This window comes from Rana temporaria, chromosome 5 (assembly GCF_905171775.1).
Source record: "Rana temporaria chromosome 5, aRanTem1.1, whole genome shotgun sequence".
NCBI classification, from domain to species: domain Eukaryota; kingdom Metazoa; phylum Chordata; class Amphibia; order Anura; family Ranidae; genus Rana; species Rana temporaria.
The window spans coordinates 173,033,063-173,055,799 of record NC_053493.1 but is presented as its reverse complement, the minus strand read 5'-3'; the positions used below and the strand labels follow the sequence as shown (position 1 = coordinate 173,055,799).

The following is a 22,737-nucleotide window of genomic DNA, read 5'->3' as shown; positions in this document are numbered from 1 at the left end:
GACTCTGCAGAGACCAAGGTTTTTCTCAAAGCAAACAAGCTTCAGATGCTCAGATATTCAGTCTGGTGGTTGTTGTCCTGCAAATGGTCCTCACTGCGATTTTTGCATGCAGGTCTTGGGTCTTATTTTTTCCACCTTCGATTCGGTCCTGTATGCACTGTTCCACACTCAAGTTCGGCAGAAAAAAAACCTGACCTAATGGGACAAGTCCCCTTCATCATTTGCAGATTTGACAGACAGACAGATTTGCATAGGACAATCAAGTCCTATCTCCTGTTTTGGATTTGGTATCTGTTTCTACTGAGCAGCAAGCTGTTCCTTCCTTTCCATTGGACAGTGGTCACGACAGATGCCAGCCTGTCCCGCTGGAGGGGATAGATGGATCAGATGTTGGCTCAGGGCCTCTGGACAAAAGAGGAATCTTAGTTACCTGCGAACCCTGGAGCTACATGCACTCAAGTTTTGTCTGTCTCTGTCGGCAGGACATCTTCAGGGACTAGTCAGGATCCAGTCTGGCAGCACTACAGCTGTGGCCTGTGTCACTCACCAGGGCAGAATTAAGAGATTGGTGGTGACACTGGAATTCTCAGATTCTTTGTTGGGTGGAGCTTCATGTTCCTGCTCTTTATGTGGTTTACATTTTAAGCGTGGAAAACTGGCAGACAGTCTATCTCAGCCATCAAGTTCTGGACCAAGGAGAGTAGGCCTTGCATCGGGTAGTCTTCTGCCAGATATGCCTGCTGTGTGGCACCCCAGAAGTGTCTAAACAGGAAGGTGCCAAAGTTTGTAGCATGGATAGGGGATAATTGGCTGGATGTGTGAGGGATGGTCTGGTGGAGCCAATAGTCAAATTTTTGCTTTTTGCCTCTAAAGCTTCTCCCGGATCTGTTAGTCAGAATCCGGTCTTTTTGGTGGCTCTATATTAGCCCTGTCAACCCTGGTGCGCCAACTAGCTGCAGGTACCGACGCACAGTGCCTTGATACACTATGGCAGCATAGTCACCAAGTGGAGATCAGCATCCTCCTGGCAAGGCTTTTAACTAAATATACCTGCCCCAGGCATAGTCCCAATGAGTGGGGTAGAAAAAATAGAACAAGTTATCAGGGGAAGAAAGAAAATCAAGTGTCAGGTGCCGGTCCGAAAAACTACCAGGCTGGTGTAGGGACTCCAACCTAGGACAGAGCATTTGCAGGGGTTTGGAAAAAGTGCACCTGACCTTGGTGCACAACTCTCAGCGTCACAGGAAACAGCATGGAGTACTGGATGGTCTTCTCCCTCAACTTTTGCTTGACATGTTGGTATTTGGCCTTCGACAACTCAAGGTCTAAATCTGGCCCTAGGTGGATGTGGTACTCTGACCTGATTTAAGCTTCTGGCATACACTCCTTAGGCTCTTCCAGGTTGGCCTGATTTATAGTTAGTCTGGTTGAAAAAGACACAAGTCCATCTAGTTCAACCAATAATTGGGAAAAATACAAAAAATAAACCAGGCTCATTCCTAAGGTGATAAAATAACAAAAATGCAGCTCTTTTATATGACTGGAAATTACATAAAGTGCAACCAAAAAAAAAAAAATCACTGCAGCACATCAATCATGACATGTGTATACATATACACTCTATTTGGTACTCCCAGCTAGTACCGTTTTGGACCTCCTTTTGCCTTTAGAACTGCCTTAATTCTTTGTCGCATAGATTTAATAAGGTGTTGGAAACATTCCTCAGAGATTTTGGTCCATATTGACATGATAGCATCACGCAGTTACTGCAGATTTGTGGGCTGCACATCTATTATTCAACCACATTCCAAAGGTGCTCTATTGAATTGAGTTCTGGTGACTGTGGAGGCCATTGGAGTACAAGTGAACTCATTATCCTGTTCAAGAAACCAGTTTGAGATGATTTGAGCTTTGTGACATGGTGAATTATCCTGCTGGAAGTAGCTATCAGAAGATGGGTACACTGTAGTCGTAAAGGGATGGGACTTGGTCAGCAACAATACTCAGGTAGGCTGTGGTGTTTAAACAATGCTCAAATTGTACTAAGGAGCCAAAAGTGTGCCAAGAAAATATCCCCCACACCATTTCACCACTACCAGCCTGAACCATCCATGCTTTCATGTTGTTTATGCCAAATTCAGACCCTAGCATTTTAATGTCAGTTGAAATCGAGATTTATCAGACCAGGCAACGTTTTTATAATTTTCTGTTGTCCAATTTGGGTGAGCCTGTAAGAATTGTAGCCCCAGTTTCCTGTTCTTAGTTGACAGGAGGTTGTCAGGAAAGGTTCCATCCGCTGGTGCTATTTATTACCTGGCTTGCAGTACTGCGTCTCACCAGCAGGTGTCTACTGACAGTTCCAAACTGTCAGGAGAACAACTTCCTGCTGGTGTTATATCACCCTTGGGACGCAGTACCGGTCTCCACCAGCGGATGGACCCTGGCAGTATGGAGCATACGACCCTCCCTGCGCTCAGGTGTGACCTGAACTTAATTATCGCACCTCTTTATATACCCGGCGAGTGCAAGTATACCTCGCCCTGGTATCTTTCTACTAACCTGATCCTGAGCCTGCTATCCGGACCCTGAGCCTGCTATCCCGACCCTGAGCCTGCGATTCCTATCCTGGACTTCCCTTTCCTGTATTCCCCTGTTCCTGCTTATTCCCCGTCCTCAATCCATCTTATGACGATTACGGTATCTCCCCTTGTATATACGATTTGTTGTTTGCACACTGGTTGTCTTCGCATGTTTGTCACCGTGTAAATAAACACCTTTTTTATGTCACTGCATACAGTGTTGTTCTCCTCTGTGTAGTCATACAGTACTGGTCTACCTGATTCTCTGACAGAGGTACATTAAAGCCAATATTGTACCAAGACGGCTCAGGTGGGATGTACCCTTGAATGATGGTCTCACAGACCAAGAATCAATAGTGGTTTTGATTCTTCAATGAAAGGGGAATTGAGCTGCTGCATCTGTTATTGAAAAGAAAACAAAAGAAAATTAGGAAAATAGACCAAACAATAGCTGATTTGAAAGTACAATTAGAGACCCATAAGGATATGGCGGATTTTAATCGCCTAACCACACAACTTAATAAAGATCTTGCCAAAAAGGATACAGACATCTAACTTAGAAAAAGTAAGAAATATTCCAGGGATATAAATGATTTTAAAAATGATTTGTTCTTTAGATGGCAGAATAACATTGGACAGAATGATCCAATCTCTGCCACTTCAACACCAGAAAAAATGGATAGGCCTAGTCGGATTACTCGGGTTTGTCACCTATATCTCGGTCTCCCCGTCATGATGTCCAGTATAAGAATTCAGGAGACCAGATATTGAAGAATGTTTCTCCCAGACACGAGAAGAATGAAGGGAGACCGAGACAACCTAGCAATAATAGGTTGCACACTGTGTATATAGCTTTGCTATGACGGAGTCAATTTTGACATTGTTTTCACGAGATTATATATTTTCTCAGATGTTATAGAAGTTGAAGAAGCAGCAGTGGCCACGAAACATGTCGCGGATACGTCACTATTCACATCACAATTTCGCCTCTACCTATCTGTGGAGTTTGTAAATGTTTTTTAATCTTGTGTGTCATGTCACTTTTGTGACTTTCATTTTTTTTTATTATTTTTGTTTGTAATAAATTGTATATCTTTTTATAAATAAGTGTTTCAGTCTGGGTACCGCAACAGTGCTACCACCACTGGCGGAGTAGTCCCTGATATATTTTTGTATTCCTTTCTTCAATTACCATAGGATGATGGTACCCACCCCTATCCCTGCTGAACCAATGCGGCAATCCCCTTTAATATACAACAGCATAGTGAGTAGTTGGTACAAAGGAATAAGCAGTAGGTACACATCAATTGAATCTGCCCAACAATCCAAAATGTAAATTGTTGTAAGATTAGATTTGGCTGCATTCTTTTGCTTCTGGCTGTGACTTGTCACTTTCAATATGTGTCTATTTAACTTATAAAGTGTTAAACAGATTTGTTTATAGCTAGGTAGTCTGTAGTCCTCTTATCCATCGCTGCCATGTTGATTATTTTGTCCATCTGCAGTGTCCCACTTGTATTGCGCTGCTGGTAATCCCCCTGCACCCTTCTGTGTTGATTTTCTTGCCATCTTTGTCACTCAGCCTCTTATAGCTTCTCCCCTCTATCTGCTCGATTTGGTGGTGTTGCCATTTTATTATATTTTTACAGCATATTACTGTACCAGTTAAATTTTCTTTAAATGATATACCATTTCTTATGAAATATTTTTTTTTTTCAGTTATGTGCTACAAGAACTAGTCGATACAGAGCGAGATTATGTGCGGGACCTCAGTTACGTGGTTGAGGTAATTCCTAAATATGCACAATATGTTTATTTTTACAATATCACTGAGACCTCTTAAAAAGTGTATGTTGAGAATTGGTTACCTTTAGAGCATAAAATTAGTGCAGCTTTGTGGCATTTCTTCTTTCCACATTTCTGAGACGTTGCAGTGCTTGAAAAAGTATTCCTACCCCTTGAAATTTTCCACATTTTGTCATGTTACAACTTACAACCAAAAACGTAAATGTATTTTATTGGGATTTTATGTGATAGACCAACACAAAGTGGCACATAATTGTGAAGTGGAAGGAAAATGATAAATGATTTTCAAAATGTTTTACAAATATGTGAATAGTGTGGGGTGCATTTTTATTCAGCCCCCCTGAGTCAATACTTTGTAGAACCACCTTTCGCTGCGATTAGAGTTGCAAGTAATTTTTGCCCATTCTTGTTTGCAAAATAGCTCAAGCGCTGTCAGATTGGATGGAGAGTGTCTGTGAATAGCAATTTTCAAGTCTTGCCACAGATTCTCTATTGGATTTAGGTCTGGACATTGGGCCATTCGAACACATGAATATGCTTTGATCTAAACCATTCCATTGTAGTTCTGGCTGTATGTTTAGGGTCGTTGTCCTGCTGGAAGGTGAACCTCCACCCTCAAGTCTTTTGCAGACTCGAACAGGTTTTCTTGCCCTGTTTTTGGCTCCAGAAGAAAAGCATCCCCCCAACATGATGCTGCCACCACCATGTTTCACGGTGGGGATGGTGTGTTCAGGGTGATGTACAGTGTTAGTTTTATGCCACATGTTTTGCTTTTAGGTCAAAAAGTAAAATGTTGGTCTCATCTGACCAGAGCCCCTTCTTCCACATGTTTGCTGTGGAAGAAGGGGCTTTGGTCAGATGAGACCAGAGCCCATTCTTCCACATGTTTGTGTCACCCACGTAGCTTCTCGCAAACTGGAACCAGGACTTCTTATGGCTTTTTTTTTTAACAATGGCTTTCTTCTTGCCACTCTTCCATAAATGCCAGATTTGTGGAGTGTAGGACTAAAGCCTCGTACACACGCACGGTTTTCTTGGCAAGAACCAGCAAGAAAACTGCTGGCAGAGCTTTCTTGCTGAGTAAACTGTGCGTGTATACGAGGCTTTGAGGTTTCTCGTCAAGATAACTGCCCAGAATCTCGAAGAGAAAAATAGAGAACCTGCTCTCTATTTTGTCATCGTGAGATTCTTGACAGTGTTTTCCTGCCGAGAAACCCGAGCGTGTTTGTACTTCTCCATGGAAACCTGCGCATGCTTGAAATTACTTTGCATGCGCGGTAGCTTCCAAGGCATAGGTAGGGTGAAGCAAGATGGCGGCGAGGCATCAAATGTGACGAGCGCATGCTCGTGGTAGTCGATGATGTCACCGCGTTTGTGTCATTTAAAAGAACGGTGGTTCTTTTGAATAGGGTGTGTATACACTCGGCCAGCAAGAGATTCTTGCCAAGAATCTCGTCAGGAAAAACGATCGTGACGAGATTCTGGGCCGTGTGTACAGGGCTTAATAGTTGTCCTGTGGACAGATTCTCCCACCTGAGATGTGGATCTGTGCAGCTCCTCCAGAGTTACCATGGGCCTCTTGGCTACTACTCTGATTAATGCTCTCCTTGCGTGGCCTGTCAGTTTAGGTGGACATCCATGTATTGGTAGGTTTGCAGTTGTTCACACGCTTTCCATTTTCGGATGATGGATCAAATAGTGTTCTGTGAGATGTTCAAAGCTTGGGATATTTTTTTAGAACCTAAATCTACTTTATCCCTGACCTGTATGGTGTGTTCCTTGGCCTTCATTATGCTGTTTGTTCACCAAGGTTCTCTAGCAAACCTCTGAGGACTTCACAGAACAGCTGTATGTATACTGAGATTAAATTACACACAGGTGGACTCTATTTACTAATTTAGTGACTTCTGAAGGCAATTCCACTATATTTCAGTTAGGGGTATCAGAGTACAAATTCACGCCACCCTTTTCAGATATTTATTTGTAAAAAAAAAAAGAATTGAAAACTATTTATGATTTACCTTCCGCTTCACAATTATGTGCCACTTTGTGTTAGTCTATCACATAAAATCCCAATAAAAGAAATTTATGTTTTTGGTTGTAACATAACAAAATGTGGAAGTTTTAAAGGGGTAGCAATACTTTTTCAAGACACTGTAAACCAGGTGGTTGTGTCACCTTTCGTTTGAGAACCCATTTGGTTTTAATTTTGTAAGATTTTATTGCCAAATTCACAACCTCTTATGCGGGGATAAATTTGGGCCAATGTCAGAAATGTTAATGTTTTAGCACTATATTTATGTTTTTCTGTCAAATATAAGATATAGATATAAGTTATTCCAAGGGGGGTGGACTTGTGTTGGGAGGTCCAGGGCATTCAAGGGAGGAATAGAGGCTGGTATAGTGGTCTTAATTATACCCTGTCATCTGTAGACACAAGCCCGGTAACTCTTGATTAGTGGATACAGGCATTTCCCATCTATATGATTATATGTGGCATAGGTGCTGTTTTAGATGTAGCCTTTATTGTTTGTATTGCTTTTCATGCTACATGATTTTTAGGGATATGTCTACTCTTCTTTGACAAAATTAGTGACCGTATGGCCTACATCTTGACAGTTCTAGTTGCATCTACTGAGTATTGGATGTAATAGAAGTATATGAGGAGTGGATTTAATCAAGTGCTTCCTCCACTGCTCACCTATCTCAGGAATGTTGTCAGGTATATAGGGCTTTATTATTTTTGGCAATATATGCTTTTTCTATTCCTCCCTTGAGAAATACAGTTGTATATCGGCCCCATGCTCACTTTTTAGGTGGAAATGATGAGTAGAGAGATATTCCATAGTGGTTTCTCTGTATTTCATATGAGTTTTTGGTCCCTGTTACACTCCCGCCCATTCTGTTTTCTCCTATGCCTTTCTGTGGCCTGTGTTGGTGCTTAAGGTTCCACCAGTGTCCACCCTGTGAGTGGTTTTGTGTCAAGTATTCATGGTATGTACCCGTTGTTAATAGAGATATAGATCTAAATATATTTTGGTTTATTTTGTTGTTTTTATTTTTTGTGCGGCCAGCTCTCCTTATATTTCTCTTATCACTGCACATTATAAAAGTATTTGTATACGAAAATGGTAAGTGGCAAAATGTGTGGTGAATAAATTGAGATTATGAAGAATTTTGACTGTTATGCAGAGGTGTCCAACCCGCAGGCCACATGTGGCCCAAGGCAGTTCAGTCTAGAGGGATGCCATGCAAGCCACGGCAGAGAGAAGACAGGCACAGACACATATGGAGGGAAATGGGGGATACCATAAAAGCATAGCAACCACAGCGGCAGCCGATATAGAGAAGCCAGGGACAGGCACAACTTGAGGGATGCTGGGACTGCCGTGTTTGTAATAGCATCAACAGCAGAAAATGCAGGGACTCCCCAAAGCCAGGCAATTAAATACTGCATTGCCGTATCAGTGTGGTGCTGTTTCAGTTGTACCCCCCAAAGCCCCTGACCGCAACCTCCCCTCTGCTACACCACACAGCACCATGCGATTTCCCTGCTGCTGTGTTTTCAAAAATTGTGCAGAAGCTATTTTCCTGCATTAAATACAGACTCTGCAAGCCCAATCAAATAAATGCGCTGCTGTGCCCGAGCAAACACGGTTCGCAGAGCCCCAATAGTGTTAACTTGGGCTTATTGATATTTGGAAACCCTGGCACATATAGTTGAACTCCAATCCCCTTATCTATTATTTTTTTAATTCTGACATGAAAAGTTGTGGATGAAGGAAGAATGTTCAAGGAAAATTGGATAGTCAACCACTTTTTTGTTGAGACAAATGCTAAGGCACTCTGCTTAACCACTTAAGCCCCGGACCATTTTGTTGCTAAATGCCCAGGCCAGGTTTTGCGATTCGGCACTGCGTCGTTTTAACAGACAATTGCGCGGTCGTGCGACGTGGCTCCCAAACAAAATTGGCGTCCTTTTTTCCCCACAAATAGAGCTTTCTTTTGGTGGTATTTGATCACCTCTGCGGTTTTTATTTTTTGCGCTATAAACAAAAATAGAGCGACAATTTTGAAAAAAATGCAATATTTTTTACTTTTTGCTATAATAAATATCCCCCAAAAACATATATAAAATATATTTTTTCCTCAGTTTAGGCCGATACGTAGTCTTCTACCTATTTTTGGTAAAAAAAATCGCAATAAGTGTTTATCGATTGGTTTGCGCAAAATTTATAGCATTTACAAAATAGGGGATAGTTTTATTGCATTTTTATTCATTATTTTTTTTTTACTACTAATGGCGGCGATCAGCGTTTTTTTTCGTGACTGCGACATTATGGCGGACTCTTCGGACAATTTTGACACATTTTTGGGACCATTGTCATTTTCACAGCAAAAAATGCATTTAAATTGCATTGTTTATTGTGAAAATTACAGTTGCAGTATGGGAGTTAACCACAGGGGGCGCTGTAGGAGTTAGGGTTCATCGATCGAGTCTCCCTAAAAAAGGGATCACTCGATCGATGCAGCCGCCACAGTGAAGCACGGGGAAGCTGTGTTTACATACGGCTCTCCCCGTTCTTCAGCTCCGGGGAGCGATCGCGACGGGGCGGCTATAAACGCCGATAAGCACCGTCTGGGACGACGATAAGCGCCGTCGTCCCGGATCGCTCCCCGAGGTAAGCCGCCCACCGCACGCAGCGGGGGGGGGTCCCGATCGGACCCCCCGACCCGCTAGAAGGCAGGGACGTATATATACGCCCATCTGCCTGTACGTGCCATTCTGTGGACGTAAATAGGCGTGCGGCGGGCGTTAAGTGGTTTATTTGTGGCAGTTTTCAAAGACTACAATTTGGAAAGGCATTATATGCAAGATCGTGCTGACAAATTTGAGGCGTATCCAGGAATGTATCGCAAGGACAAAATAAATGTTTTTATTTTTATTTTTTAAAGCTGCAACTCAAACAGACTTTATTGTAAAAGCTAGTTATGTATTAGCAAATTTAATAGAAAAAAAAATCTAAATAATTTTGAATCTGAAATGCTATAGATATGTCTCCACTTGAGATTTTTGTTTGAGGTGTTGATGATGGCTCCATTAGTGCAATTAAAAGACACAAATTTAAGAAATGTATATGAAGCAGTAAAAAATGCATCAAATACTTATCTGGTATCTCTACTAATGATGCCCTGGTGATTGTAGCTTTGTGAAATTAAAGGCCATGGAATTGCCAACAGAAACGTATGTTGAATGAAAGTATCACTGCATAGTCCACCAGGAAAATTTGTGCGCAAAAGTTTTGAAATTGAATAACGTCATTCAAGCAGTCATTAAAACTGTAAGTTTCTTAAGGGTCAGGGGATTGAATCCTCGCAAATTCCAGGAATTCCTTAACCGTATATAAAGTAGTAAGTGTACAGCTTGTATAACAGTGTAAATTTGCTGTCCCCTCAAAATAACTCAACACACAGTCATTATGTCCAAATCGCTTGGCAACAAACGTGAGTACACCCCTAACTGAAAATATCCAAATTGTGCCCAATTAGCCATTTTCTCTCCAAGGTGTCCTGTGACTCGTTGGTGTTAAAAGGTTTCAGGTGTGAATAGGGAGTAAAAAGAAGAAATTTTACTGCGCTAAAAAACAATAAATTGCTAACAAAGCTGCAACAACGGAGTGTCATACAAACACAACAATGTAGATAGAAAGGAGGAGATGTTGCGCTAAAATCTTAAAAAATCTAAACCATGAGATTGAGGTATGATAATTGATGAAGCCAGTAAACCCAAATCAATAAGGGACTACAAAAAGGAAGAACTCAGTCCCAATGTGTCCACAATAGTGTAGTTCATATGAGAGTGAACAGATGTTGAGGAGCAAATATGAAAACCACCACCACGAACCAGTAAAAATTGGAGGCTTACCACATGGCAAGCGATATATGCTTGCGGCTGCAAACCCCAGCCAGGGCCTTTAGGCGATCCTCACAGGGGGAGGTGGGAGGGGAAGATGATTCTTGAAGCCTCCAGCGAAAACGAGATTTTTGAACCGTATCACAGAAAAAAGAACACTCAATGGTGAAGTATGTTTGACCAGCACACACATGAGGTATAAAGTGACTTAGAGAACCACCACCACCAGCACCCTATAAGTAGGAGGCTTACCAGAACATGTATGAACATCAGCGGGTGGCTAAAACCCTAGCCTGGGCCTTTAAACTCCTGGGCTGTGATAGTAGTCCTAAGTGTCCTCCGTGTTCAATAGGTACATAAAGGGAGTAATGGAGCCCACATAGTGAAGTTCGTTTTAACGTTATACGTTTAATAGATAAAAATTGCACTTACAGTGTCACAATAGGGATAAAACAAAGAGAAGCCGGCCGGCTCGGAACAAACGCCCGTCCACTCTAAATAACACGTCTTGTGTCAGCACGCTACCTTCCCGACGCGCTTTTCGTCATAAAATGACGTCATCTGGGGCTCTACATAAAAATGGCATAGGCTATAAGAAGATTGCCAAGACCCTGTGTGGTTTAACAGGACAAGTTTTACTGGAACCAGGCCTTGCCATTGTCGACCAAAGAAGTTGAGTGCAAGTGCTCAGCGTCATATCCAAAGGTTGTCTTTAAAATAGATGTATGAGTGCTTCCAGCATTGCTGCAAAGGTTGAAGGGGTGGGGGGGGGGGGGTCAGCCTGTCGGTGCTCAGCACATATGATGCATACTGCATGGCTGTCGTCCCAGAAGGAAGCCTCTTCTAAAGATGATGCACAAGAAAGCCTGCAAACAATTCGCTGAAGACAAGGAGACTAAGGACATAGATTACTGGATCCATGTCCTGTGGCCTAAAGAGGCCAAGATAAATTTATTTGGTTCAGATGGTGTCAAGCGTGTGTGGTGGCAACCAGGTGAGGAGTACAAAGACAAGTGTGTCAAGCATGGTAGTGGGAGTGTCATGGTCTGGTGCTGCATGAGTGCTGCCGGCACTGGGGAGCTACAATTCATTAATATTGTATTGTGACATACTGAAGCAGAGCATGATCCCCTCTTTTCGGAGACTGGGCCACAGGGCTGTATTCCAACACACCTCCAAGGCGACCACTGCCTTGCTAAAGAAGGTAAAGGTGATGGACCGGTCAAGCATGTCTCCAGACCTAAATCCTATTGAGCATTTGTGGGGCATCCTCAAACGGAAGGTAGAGGAGCGCAAGGTCTCCAACATCCACCAGCTCCATGATGTTGTCATGGAGGAGTGGAAGAGGGCTCCAGTGGCAGCCTGTGAAACTCTGGGGAACTCCATGCCCAAGAGGGGTTAAGGTAGTGCTGGAAAATAATGGTGGCCACACAAAATAGTGACACTTTCGGCCCAATTTGGACATTTTCACTTAGGCCCCCCATACACACGGGAGAATTTATCCGCGAATACGGTCCAGCGGACCGTTTCCACGGATAAATCCTCTCAAAGATATCCGCTGATTTCGATGGGATGGAGTGTACACACCATCCCATTGAAATCCGCGCGGAAATCCTCTGGCGATGACGTGTCGCGCCGTCGCCGCGATTATGACGCGGCGACGGGCGCGACGCTGTCATATAAGGAATTCCACGCATGCGTCAAATCATTACGACGCGTGCGGGGAATCCCTTTGGACGGATGGATCCGGTAAGTCTGTACAGATGAGCGGATCCATCCGTTGGAATGGATTCCAGCAGATGGATTTGTTGTGCAGCACAACAAATATTCGATCTGCTGGAATCCATCCCAGAGGAGATTTCTCCGCGGAAAGAGATCCGCTGGCGTGTACACACCATAGAATCTATCCGCAGAAACCCATTTGCTGGGATTTATCTGCGGATGGATTCTATCGTGTGTACGGGGCCTTAGAGTTGTACTCGCTTTTGTTGCCAGCAGTTTAGGAAAAAAATGGTGTGTTGAGTTATTTTGAGGGGACAGCAAATTTACACTGTTGTAAGGTTGTACTTTACAGTATAGCAAAGTGTAATTTCTTCAGTGTTGTCACATAAAAAGATATAATAAAATTTCTTTATCGTTACATCACGGGACACAGAGCGGCATTCATTACTATATGGGTTATATGGAGTACCTTCAGGTGATGGACACTGGCTATCTCAAACAGGAAATGCCCCTCCCTATATAACCCCCTCCCATAGGAGGAGTACCTCAGTTTTTACGCCAGTGTCTTAGGTGTTGGTCATGGTTTAGCTTGCCTCCGCATCCTTGGGATTAGGTGAGCTAACCGGTTCTGTCCAAAGGCCTCAGCGCTAAAGTGGTCAGTAACCGGACCCCAAACCCTTGGGGTATAGCCCATAATGCTTTTCTTTTTAGAGAGCTGGACCCTGGGCCCAGAACTTAGAAACCTTTGGGTGCCTAATGTTTCTGTTGCCAGAGTGCTATATGGGCCCAGGACAGTGGATCCTTCATAGGAACCCAGGGCCTGAAGGTCTAGACATCCCCACGGAGATGGGGGAAGATTGGGCCTCTTGCTTGGCAAAGTCCTGCGGCATGGAGCAGGTAAGTGAGGGGAAAACTTGCGGAACTTGGTTCTTAGCAGGTTTTTTCTGGGGGGTCACAGGGGACATGCCTAAAGTTATGCGCTGCATCTGGCAAACTAGTCACATATCTTAATGATAGGATGGCTCTATGTGTATTTTTTCCCCATAAGAAGTGACCTCCCTTGTAGTGTTGGAAAAGCATTTGAGTAGGGCCTGTGTAATATAAAGGCTATGCTTACCTGCAAGCCTCCAGGCGATGCTCCATCAGTCTTCCTCCTCAGAGCCTGCAAAGCAGGCAAAACGCTGACCTCCTCGTGGTTCCAGCTGGAGCAGAGAGGCTCCCTTCCCCCCAACCCCCCCCCCCCTATCGGCGGGCGCGCGCGTTCACGTGTTATAGGCGCAATTCGCGCCGTTTAGCTGAGGGGGGAAGGGCGGGTCAGTGGTTTAAGGAAGGGGCGGCCCTTCCTTTTCGTTCCAAACAGCATTCGATACATTGGAACTGGGGAGGAAAGACCAGAGCGGCAGCACGGGGCGCCGAGGACACACAGTGGCCAAAAAGAATATTGCAGTCTTCAGAAGACTGTTTTCAAGCCTAGAAATAGGCTGTTTCTTTCCATCTCATAGTTTTTCTTGCAATACTACTCAGGGGGACAGAATGATTTTTCTTTCCTGGATTTGAAACAAAAAACAAAAAATTGAAAAAAAGATTGAAAAAAAAAAAAAAAGTCATCTAGGGGAGAGGAAGCATTTTTTATCCCCCAAACAGGTGTTTGGGCAATTAACTTTTATAGTTCCAAGTACCAATAGGTAGCAGGTGTACCTCGGTATTGTACCATGGCATCCGGGTCAGAGGGTACAAGAGGTGGGGATTCCCCCAGAGAGTCTGAGGTCTCGGACAAAGCTATGCCGCTGCTTTCCCCACAGGGAGCCTTGGGGCCATCGGGATCTGGGGCTGGAGCTGGCGCGGGTCAGTCCAACCCTAAGATGGTCACAGACGAGGTATTACTCACCTCTTTAAGAGAGATGGAGAAAAGAATGGGAAAAATGATAGCCACAGCTATGCGGGGCAGTAAACGGATTAGATCTCCGTCGCCCGAGCGTGGACCCTCAGAAGAGGAGGTCCTTTCCTCAGGGGAATTGGACGATCTCTTGGACAAGGACCAAGTAGGTTCAGGGATCGAAGATCCGGATACAGAGGAGTCTGGAGCAGTCTCCCAAGGGGAGGGCTGGTGGATTCAAGCCTTAACGGACTTGGTCCATAATGCATTCAACTTGCCAGTACCAGATCTCCAGGTATCGACGGTTTCAGCTTTGGGCTCACTGAGGGCGCCTCAAAGCAATGCAGTGTTTCCGATCCACCCTCTATTAGAGGGAGTTTTGTTCCAAGATTGGAACAAGCCAGATAAAATCTTCTTACCACCTAAAAGATTCTCTGCCCTATATCCTATGGAAGATAAATTTTCCAAGAGATGGGCTACTCCTGCAGTGGACGCAGCCATCTCATGTGTTAACAAGTCGTTAACATGCCCTGTAGAAAACATACAGGTATTCAAGGATCCAGTTGATAAACGCTTGGAAGCACTACTTAAGAACTCCTTCACTACTGCAGGGGCAGTAGTACAGCCAGCTGTGGCTGCGATTGGGGTTGCTCAAGCATTATCGGATCAAATTAAGCAGATGCTTAAACTTATTCCTGCCCAGCAGGCAGAAGAATTTTCGGATGTCCCTAGGGCCATATGTTTTACAGTAGACGCAATTAAGGATTCTATCCAGCAAGCGTCACGTTTATCGTTATCCCTTATCCATATGAGAAGACTCTTATGGTTAAAGAGCTGGGAGGCCGAGCCCCCATGCAAGAAGCTCCTGGTAGGGTTTCCCTTCTATGGAGGACGACTCTTCGGAGAAGACCTAGATAAATACATTCAGACCATTTCAAACGGCAAAAGTACTCTCTTGCCAACTAAGAAGAAGTTTCAGGGGCCTGCGTTTAAACGACAGTACTCCCCTGGGCAGGGGCCCTCTAATGCCAGACAGTATCGACGGCCTCCTGCGAAAGCAAACTTCGGCTTCAACAGCAAGTCTCAAGGACAGGCTGCTAGAGGCAGAAAGCAGTGGTTTCGCAAACCAGCAAAACCAGCCCCCAAGCCCTTATGAAGGGGCGCCCCCACCCACGAAGGTGGGGGGAAGGCTGCGACTCTTTTCAGAGGTTTGGGAAGCCAGCATTCCCGACGAGTGGGTACGGTCTTCCGTGGCCACGGGCTACAAATTAGATTTCCTAAAGTTTCCTCCTCCTCATTTCCAGGAGTCGAGGATTCCAAACGATCCGGAGAAAGGAGCCGCATTAATGTCGGCATTAAATCATCTACTTTCCCAGGAAGTAATAGTAGAGGTACCAGTCCTGGAACAGGGGCTAGGTTTCTACTCCAACCTATTCATCATCCCGAAGTCCAATGGAGATGTCAGGCCAATTTTGGACCTAAAGATGGTAAATGCATACCTAAAGATCCGCTCATTTCGGATGGAATCCGTGCGGTCAGCAGCTGCCACACTCCAAAAGGACGACTTCATGGCGTCCATAGACATAAAGGATGCCTACCTTCATGTTCCAATTTATCAGCCACATCAAAAATATCTACGCTTCATGGTGGCTTCGCGTCACTTCCAATTCGTGGCGCTTCCCTTCGGGTTGGCTACGGCCCCCCGGGTGTTCACGAAGGTCCTAGCTCCAATCCTAGCCAAACTAAGGATCCAAGGGGTCACGATCCTAGCATACCTGGACGACCTCCTAGTCATAGATCACTCGTCTCCCGGCTTGGAGCGAGCAGTGGCCCTCACGGTCCAATACCTCGAGAAGTTCGGCTGGGTCCTAAATCGAGAAAAGTCAGCTTTCCTGCCCACAAGGCAGTTGGAATATCTCGGCATGAGATTAGACACAGAACAACAAGGAGTGTTTCTACCTCTGAGGAAGGTCAAAGCCATCAAGGAATTAATCCTACTGGTTCTAAGCAAAAAGGAACCGACTATTCGCCTATGTATGAGGTTACTAGGCAAGATGGTGGCCACATTCGAGGCGGTACCATACGCCCAGAGTCACACTCGCATCCTGCAGGCAGCCATCCTGTCAGCATGGAGCAGAAGGCCACAGGCCTTGGATATCCCGTTGCCGCTCTCATCAAGAGTCCGACAAAGTCTGTGTTGGTGGTTAGACCCTCAGAACCTACTGAAGGGGAGATCTTTCAGCCCAGTGGCTTGGAAGATAGTGACCACAGACGCCAGCCTGACAGGCTGGGGAGCAATTTTGGATGGTTGCACTCGCCAAGGTACTTGGGCAAAGCTAGAGGAGCAGTTGCCCATCAACATCTTGGAGCTCAGAGCTGCTCGACTAGCCCTCAGGGCTTGGACGTCAAAATTGCAGGGGTTCCCGGTGAGAATTCAATCAGACAATGCCACGGCCGTGGCATACATAAATCACCAAGGGGGAACCAGGAGTCAAGCCGCTCAGAGAGAGGTGAGCTTGATTCTCCTATGGGCAGAGGCTCATGTGCCCTGCATATCGGCAATATTCATTCCCGGAGTGGACAACTTTCAGGCAGACTTCTTAAGCCGCCAGACTCTATGGCCGGGGGAATGGTCTCTGCATCCACAAATCTTTCAAGCACTCTGCCAAAAATGGGGAGTGCCGGACGTGGATGTCATGGCATCGAGACTCAACAAGAAGCTAGACAGGTTCATGTCCCGCTCAAGGGATCCGATGGCCTTCGGAACCGATGCGCTGGTTTGCCCTTGGCATCAGTTCAAACTTCTTTATGCGTTTCCCCCGCTTCAGTTACTACCCCGCCTGCTGCGCAGGATCAGGGTGGAGCACATACCAGTCATCCTGGTAGCTCCAGCATGGCCCAGAAGGGCATGGTACTCACTAATCCTAAAGATGGTAGTGGGAGACCCTTGGACTCTTCCTCTACGGCCAGACCTGCTATCGCAAGGTCCGATCCTCCACCCTGCCTTACGGCATCTAAATTTGACGGCCTGGAAGCTGAATCCCTGATTCTCAGGGGTAGAGGTCTGTCTCAGAAAGTAATCTCTACCCTAATCAGAGCCAGGAAACCGGTCTCTAGGGTGATTTATCACAGGGTCTGGAAGGCCTATGTAGGCTGGTGTGAGTCCAAGCTATGGCTTCCTCGCAAATTCACCATTGATAGAGTTTTAAGTTTTCTCCAGCTAGGAGTGGATAAAGGATTGGCATTAAGCACAATCAAAGGACAGATTTCTGCTCTGTCAGTGTGGTTTCAGCGGCCGCTGGCCACCCACTCGCTGGTTAAGACCTTCCTTCAAGGGGTCTTGCGTATTAAACCTCCAGTTAAATCCCCGCTTTGCCCGTGGGATTTAAACCTTGTTCTGTCAAGTTTACAGAAACAACCGTTTGAGCCGTTGGCTGAAATTCCTTTGGTTTTACTGACAAGGAAGTTAGTATTTTTGGTCGCCATAGTTTCCGCAAGAAGAGTATCGGAACTGGCGGCCTTATCCTGTAAGGAACCATATCTTATTTTTCATAAGGACAGGGTCGTTCTCCGCCCTCATCCTTCCTTCCTACCGAAGGTTATATCCAGTTTTCATTTGAACCAGGATTTGGTATTACCATCCTTCTTCCCTAAACCTACTTCCAGAAAGGAAGGGTTGCTGCATACCTTGGATATCGTCAGGGCCATGAAGGCCTATCTTAAAGCTACAAAGAAGATCCGGAAAACAGATGTGCTGTTCATATTACCGGATGGGCCCAAGAAGGGGCAGGCAGCTGCAAAGTCCACCATTTCTAGGTGGATTAAGCAATTAATCACTCAGGCCTACGGCTTGAAAGGGTTGCCTCCTCCAGTATCATTAAAGGCTCATTCTACTAGGGCCATGGGCACCTCCTGGGCAGCACACCACCAGATCTCTATGGCTCAAGTTTGCAAGGCGGCAATCTGGTCTTCTGTCCACACGTTTACAAAATTCTACCAGTTGGACGTAAGAAGGAATTCTGATACAGCCTTTGGGCAGGCAGTGCTGCAGGCTGCAGTTTGAGACCCTCGGATTCCAGGGGCTCCTCTTTTTTGAGTTAAATTTAAAATTTAAGATTATTTTTCTCAACTAAGTTGGATTTATTATGATTTGAGTATTTCTCTAAATTAAATCCTTTTGTCTTGGAGATGTTCTCCCTCCCCTCATTGTAAGCATTGCTTTGGGACATCCCATATAGTAATGAATGCCGCTCTGTGTCCCGTGATGTAACGATAAAGAAAAATAGATTTTTAATACAGCTTACCTGTAAAATCTTTTTCTTGGAGTACATCACGGGACACAGAGCTCCCACCCCTCTTTTGAGGACCATTTTGGGAGGCATACTGCTTGCTACAAAACTGAGGTACTCCTCCTATGGGAGGGGGTTATATAGGGAGGGGCATTTCCTGTTTGAGATTGCCAGTGTCCATCACCTGAAGGTACTCCATATAACCCATATAGTAATGAATGCCGCTCTGTGTCCCGTGATGTACTCCAAGAAAAAGATTTTACAGGTAAGCTGTATTAAAAATCTCTTTATTTACAAAAATGTGAGGGGTGTACTCACTTTTGTGAAATACTGTACATAAGCTTCATCTGTCGTTTTTGTTTCATATTGTATCATACAATTTTATATTTATATTTCACATTAATAAATCACCGGGACCAGATGGCTTGCACCCGAGGGTACTTGGGGAGCTCAGTCAAGTAATTGCCAGACCATTGTTCCTAATTTTTACTGACAGTCTACTGACTAGAATGGTACCAGCTGATTGGAGAAAAGCCAATGTAGCACCAATACATAAAAAAGGGCCTAAATACATCCCTGGGAATTACAGACAAGTTAGATTACCATCAATAGTATGCAAGCTCTTGGAGGGGATGATAAGGGACTATATACAAGATTTTAGTAATGAAAATGGTATCATTAGCAGTAATCAGCATGGATTCATGAAGCATCGTTCTTGCCAAGCCAATCTATTAACCTTCTATGAGGAGGTGAACTGCAATGTAGATAAAGGAATTCCAGTAGACGTGGTGTATCTGGATTTTGCAAAAGCATTTGACACAGTCCTCATAAATAGTTTTTTTTAAAGATATTTTTATTGAAGTTTTTCAACAAACTGACAAACAGAAAAAAAAAAACACACACACACAAAGAAAAAACACAATCGCCGTACCAGATAGACTGATTCGGAATGGTAGGCAATATGCTCAGCTCTAGGCAAATAAAGAGATACCAATACAAAGGATATACAGTAGGCACACCGGGAAAAGGTGCATGTAGACCAATACGGGCACAGCAAAGGTGGGAGTCTATACATTAGAGATCCTTAGGGCACGGTCCAACACTGGCCAAACAAGTGTACTTCAGTTACTGCTGGGAGAGAGTAAGTGGGCTAGCCAGCCACCTACCCCAAATTTTATAAAAGGTTTTGGTCCGTTTCCAGATTTCAAAAGTAAGCTTATATAGCGGGATGGAGTCATTAATATGTTTCAGCCAAAGGGCTTTCAACGAGGTCTGTGCACCCTTCCAGGACAGTAGAATGGTATTTTTAGCATAAAAATAAAGTATACGGAGCAGTCTATTGGCATGCGTTGACAGGTGTAAGTCACCAAAATTTTTCTTGGGGTGAATTATATTTGGGAGGCCCAACGCCGAGGAGAAAAAGGCACCCACCTCCCCCAAAAGTCCCGAATTATTGGGCATGACTAAAAACAGTGTAAGAAATCAGCCTCCTTGCCGCAGACGCGGAAGCAAGCGGCCGAGGACAGAAGACCTATCCCATGGAACCTCGCTGGAGTAAGGTGGGTCTGGTGGAAAATCTTAACTTGTATGATTCGTTCTCGTGACTCAATGACAGACGTTTTGTAGGAATAACTAATTTCCGACCTGTCCTCGTCCTCTAAGGAGATGTCCATAGAGGTCCATTTGTCCCAAGCTCTATGGAATCTGGGGTTAGAATCGGTCAGCAGGGTTGCGTAATAAGTGGAAATAAGTTTAGTGGGATCTGGTTGTCTGAGCAATTTTTCCAATGGTGGCAGGTCAGTGGGGTCTTTCAGGGAACCAAATTGGGCCTGTATAGCATGCCGAAGCTGGTAGTAGTAAAATAAGTACGAGTTTGGTAGGTCAAAGTCTAAGCGTAGTTGAGAGAAAGTTTTAAAGCACTGAGCTTTTTATAAGTGGCAAAGGTTGACAGAGGGTTGTTAGGGGACTGCAACCAGTTATGTGTAGATACCTTCTTGACAATGTAATAATAAGATGAAAGGGAGGTGGCCAGTAGAGAGGTTTCGGGGCGGTCAGGGACCCGTCCCCTGTAGATGATATTATGCAGAGTCTCCAGGGAGGACGCTATAGCCCCCTCCGTGGAGGTACAGGCATTTGCCGGGACTGGACACAGTCAATCATGGACGTGCACCAACTGGGTTGCCAAGTAATAGAGGAAGAAATTCAGAAATGCCAGGCCAAGTGTGCCGGTAATCTCAATGTTTCAAGTGCCACTCTGGGGGAGCCGCTTTTCCACGGGAAAGTTGTGCATATTGTGTCTATGCGTTTAAAGATAGCTTTAGGCACCTTGCAAGGGGAGTTAGCAAGGATATAAAGTAATCTTGGTAAGTAAATAATTTTTAAGACATTGGCCCTTCCCATGAGGTCCAATGGAAAGTCCATCCACTGCTTGGTCTGCTCCCGAAGGCGGACTAATAGGAGATCTAGTTTATTTGCAATATAGGAAGATAAAGGGGTTTGCACCACAACCTCAAGGTACCTAGGAGGACACTACTTAAAGCTTGGAATCCAGGTGAATTAGAGGGGGCACAACCACGCCCAAAGGAAAAAGACTGGACTTATCCCAATTCACCTGGAAGCCTGAATATTCACCAAAAGTGGTTATCTGCATCAATAAAGCCTGCAGTGACCCATCTGTATCAGCCCGTTCTTATATAGTGGCAATTGGGAGACCCCTGATGGAAGGGGAGGATCGGATACGTACTGCCAGTGGCTCCATGGCCAGGGTAAACAAGAGGGGTGACAATGGACTCCCCTGTCGCGTGCCCCTAGTTATCAGAAAGGGTTCAGGGATAGAGGAGTTGACCCGCACCTGAGCTACCAGGGAAAGCAGTTTTACCCATGCCATCACTCGAGGGCCGTAGCCATACATTTGTGGTACCGAAAAATATATGGCCATTCCACACTATCGAATGCCTTGCATGTGTCCAAGGACACAATGGCACGGGTGGGAGGACAGTCATGTGGATACTGCAGGTTGTGGAACAGCCTGCGAATATTCATTCTGGTGGACCTGCCGGGAATAAAGCCCCCTTGATTACTGTTAACTAGGGACGTTATTACATCATTTAGGCAGTTAGCTAAAATCTTGGCCAAAATTTTAACATTGATAAGAGAAATGGGACGGTAAGATTTGCATTTAAGTGGGTCCTTACATGGTTTATAAAGAAGCACAATCGGAGCCTCCCACATCGTTGGGGGGAGGACCCCAGCCTCTAGAGCTTTGTTATATGTCCACAAAAGGAGGGGGTACAAGAGGTCTTTAAATTGTTTATACCATTCGGTCGGGAAACCATCTAGCCCAGGGGTCTTATGAGCAGGCATTTGTGAAATGGCTGCAGCAATCTCCTCCACCGAGATAGGTGCCTCCAACACATCCCACCCCTCAGTAGATGAGGAGTGGAGAGATATGTCAGCCAGGTAGTCAGTCAGTTGGGTGTTGTCATAATCAACCCTAGAGGTATATAGGTCCTTATAGACACATAAAAAAGAATCCAAGATATCCCCCGATTCGTCACTGATAAGGCCTTGGGTAGTAACGATACGTGGGATAGAGATGGGGAAGTATTCAGGTCTGGTCAAGTTTGCCAAGAGACGTCCAGCTTTATTACCATGTTCGAACGATTTCTGAGCAACATGTTTACACGTTTTTGCGTGAGGTCCAGCAGACCTCCCTACATACTCCCTACAGCACTGTAACCATGCCTCTCTCGTGCCAGAGGCAGGGCTAGAGGCGTATTCAGACTCTGCACTTACCATAGCAGTCTCAAGTTACTCAGTAAGCATCCGGTCGTTTTTACATAAGACCCCCGTGATGGACATGAAGGTGCCCCTCAGGGTCGTCCTAAACGCATCCCATTCAGTAGGGGGGTCCTCCTTCCCCAAATTGTCTCTCCAGTAGTTTGCAATTCCAGTCTTACATTCACCCTGCACAATCTCATCCTCCAACAGTAGGAGTTGAGGCTCCAAATAGCAGGCCCCGAACCTGGAAGGAGAAGGAGATCCACAGAGAGAGGGGCATGATCTGAAACCCCCCTGGGCAGATATAAAGCAGCAGAGACAACAGGAATGGTCTCGGCTGGTACAAACGCCATATCTAATCGGGACATGGTGTGGAAAGAGTCCGAATGGCAGGAGAAATGGCGCACATCTGGATGTTTCCAGCGCCACACTTTTGTAAGGCCATGAACCTGGATCCAATTGAGGAAGGAGGGAAAGGGTCTGCCCCCACCCCCCAATCGGTCCAGTGTTGGATCTAAAATAGCATGCAAGTCCCCCACGTAAAGTAGGGGGCCAGGCGGTCTAGTCAGCAATTGAAGTGACAGTTTAGAGAGTAGCTCCGCCGAAAACGGAGGGGGGATATAAACATTCACCAGGGTAAGTGTCACCTTAGAGATCTGTAAAGTAAGAATAATGAACCTCCCCTCAGGGTCAGTTTTAACCTGAAGCGTCTCAGCTGGGGTGCATTCAGACCTGTGGAGCTGATTTACTATGCTCTGTGCGCTGCGCTGG

The 22,737-nt window shown here is 45.1% G+C and overlaps 1 protein-coding gene across 6 annotated transcripts in view; it reads left to right on the top strand.

Moving 5' to 3' along the window:
- TRIO (trio Rho guanine nucleotide exchange factor) overlaps window positions 1–22,737 on the top strand; it is a 1,129,982-nt gene that overhangs the window by 943,753 nt on the left and 163,492 nt on the right. For all 6 annotated transcript variants that reach the window (XM_040353401.1, XM_040353397.1, XM_040353396.1 and 3 more), the window contains one exon: window positions 4,299–4,365. In XM_040353401.1, the coding sequence (XP_040209335.1) occupies window positions 4,299–4,365 (67 nt within the window). The remainder of the gene's footprint in view (window positions 1–4,298; window positions 4,366–22,737) is intronic.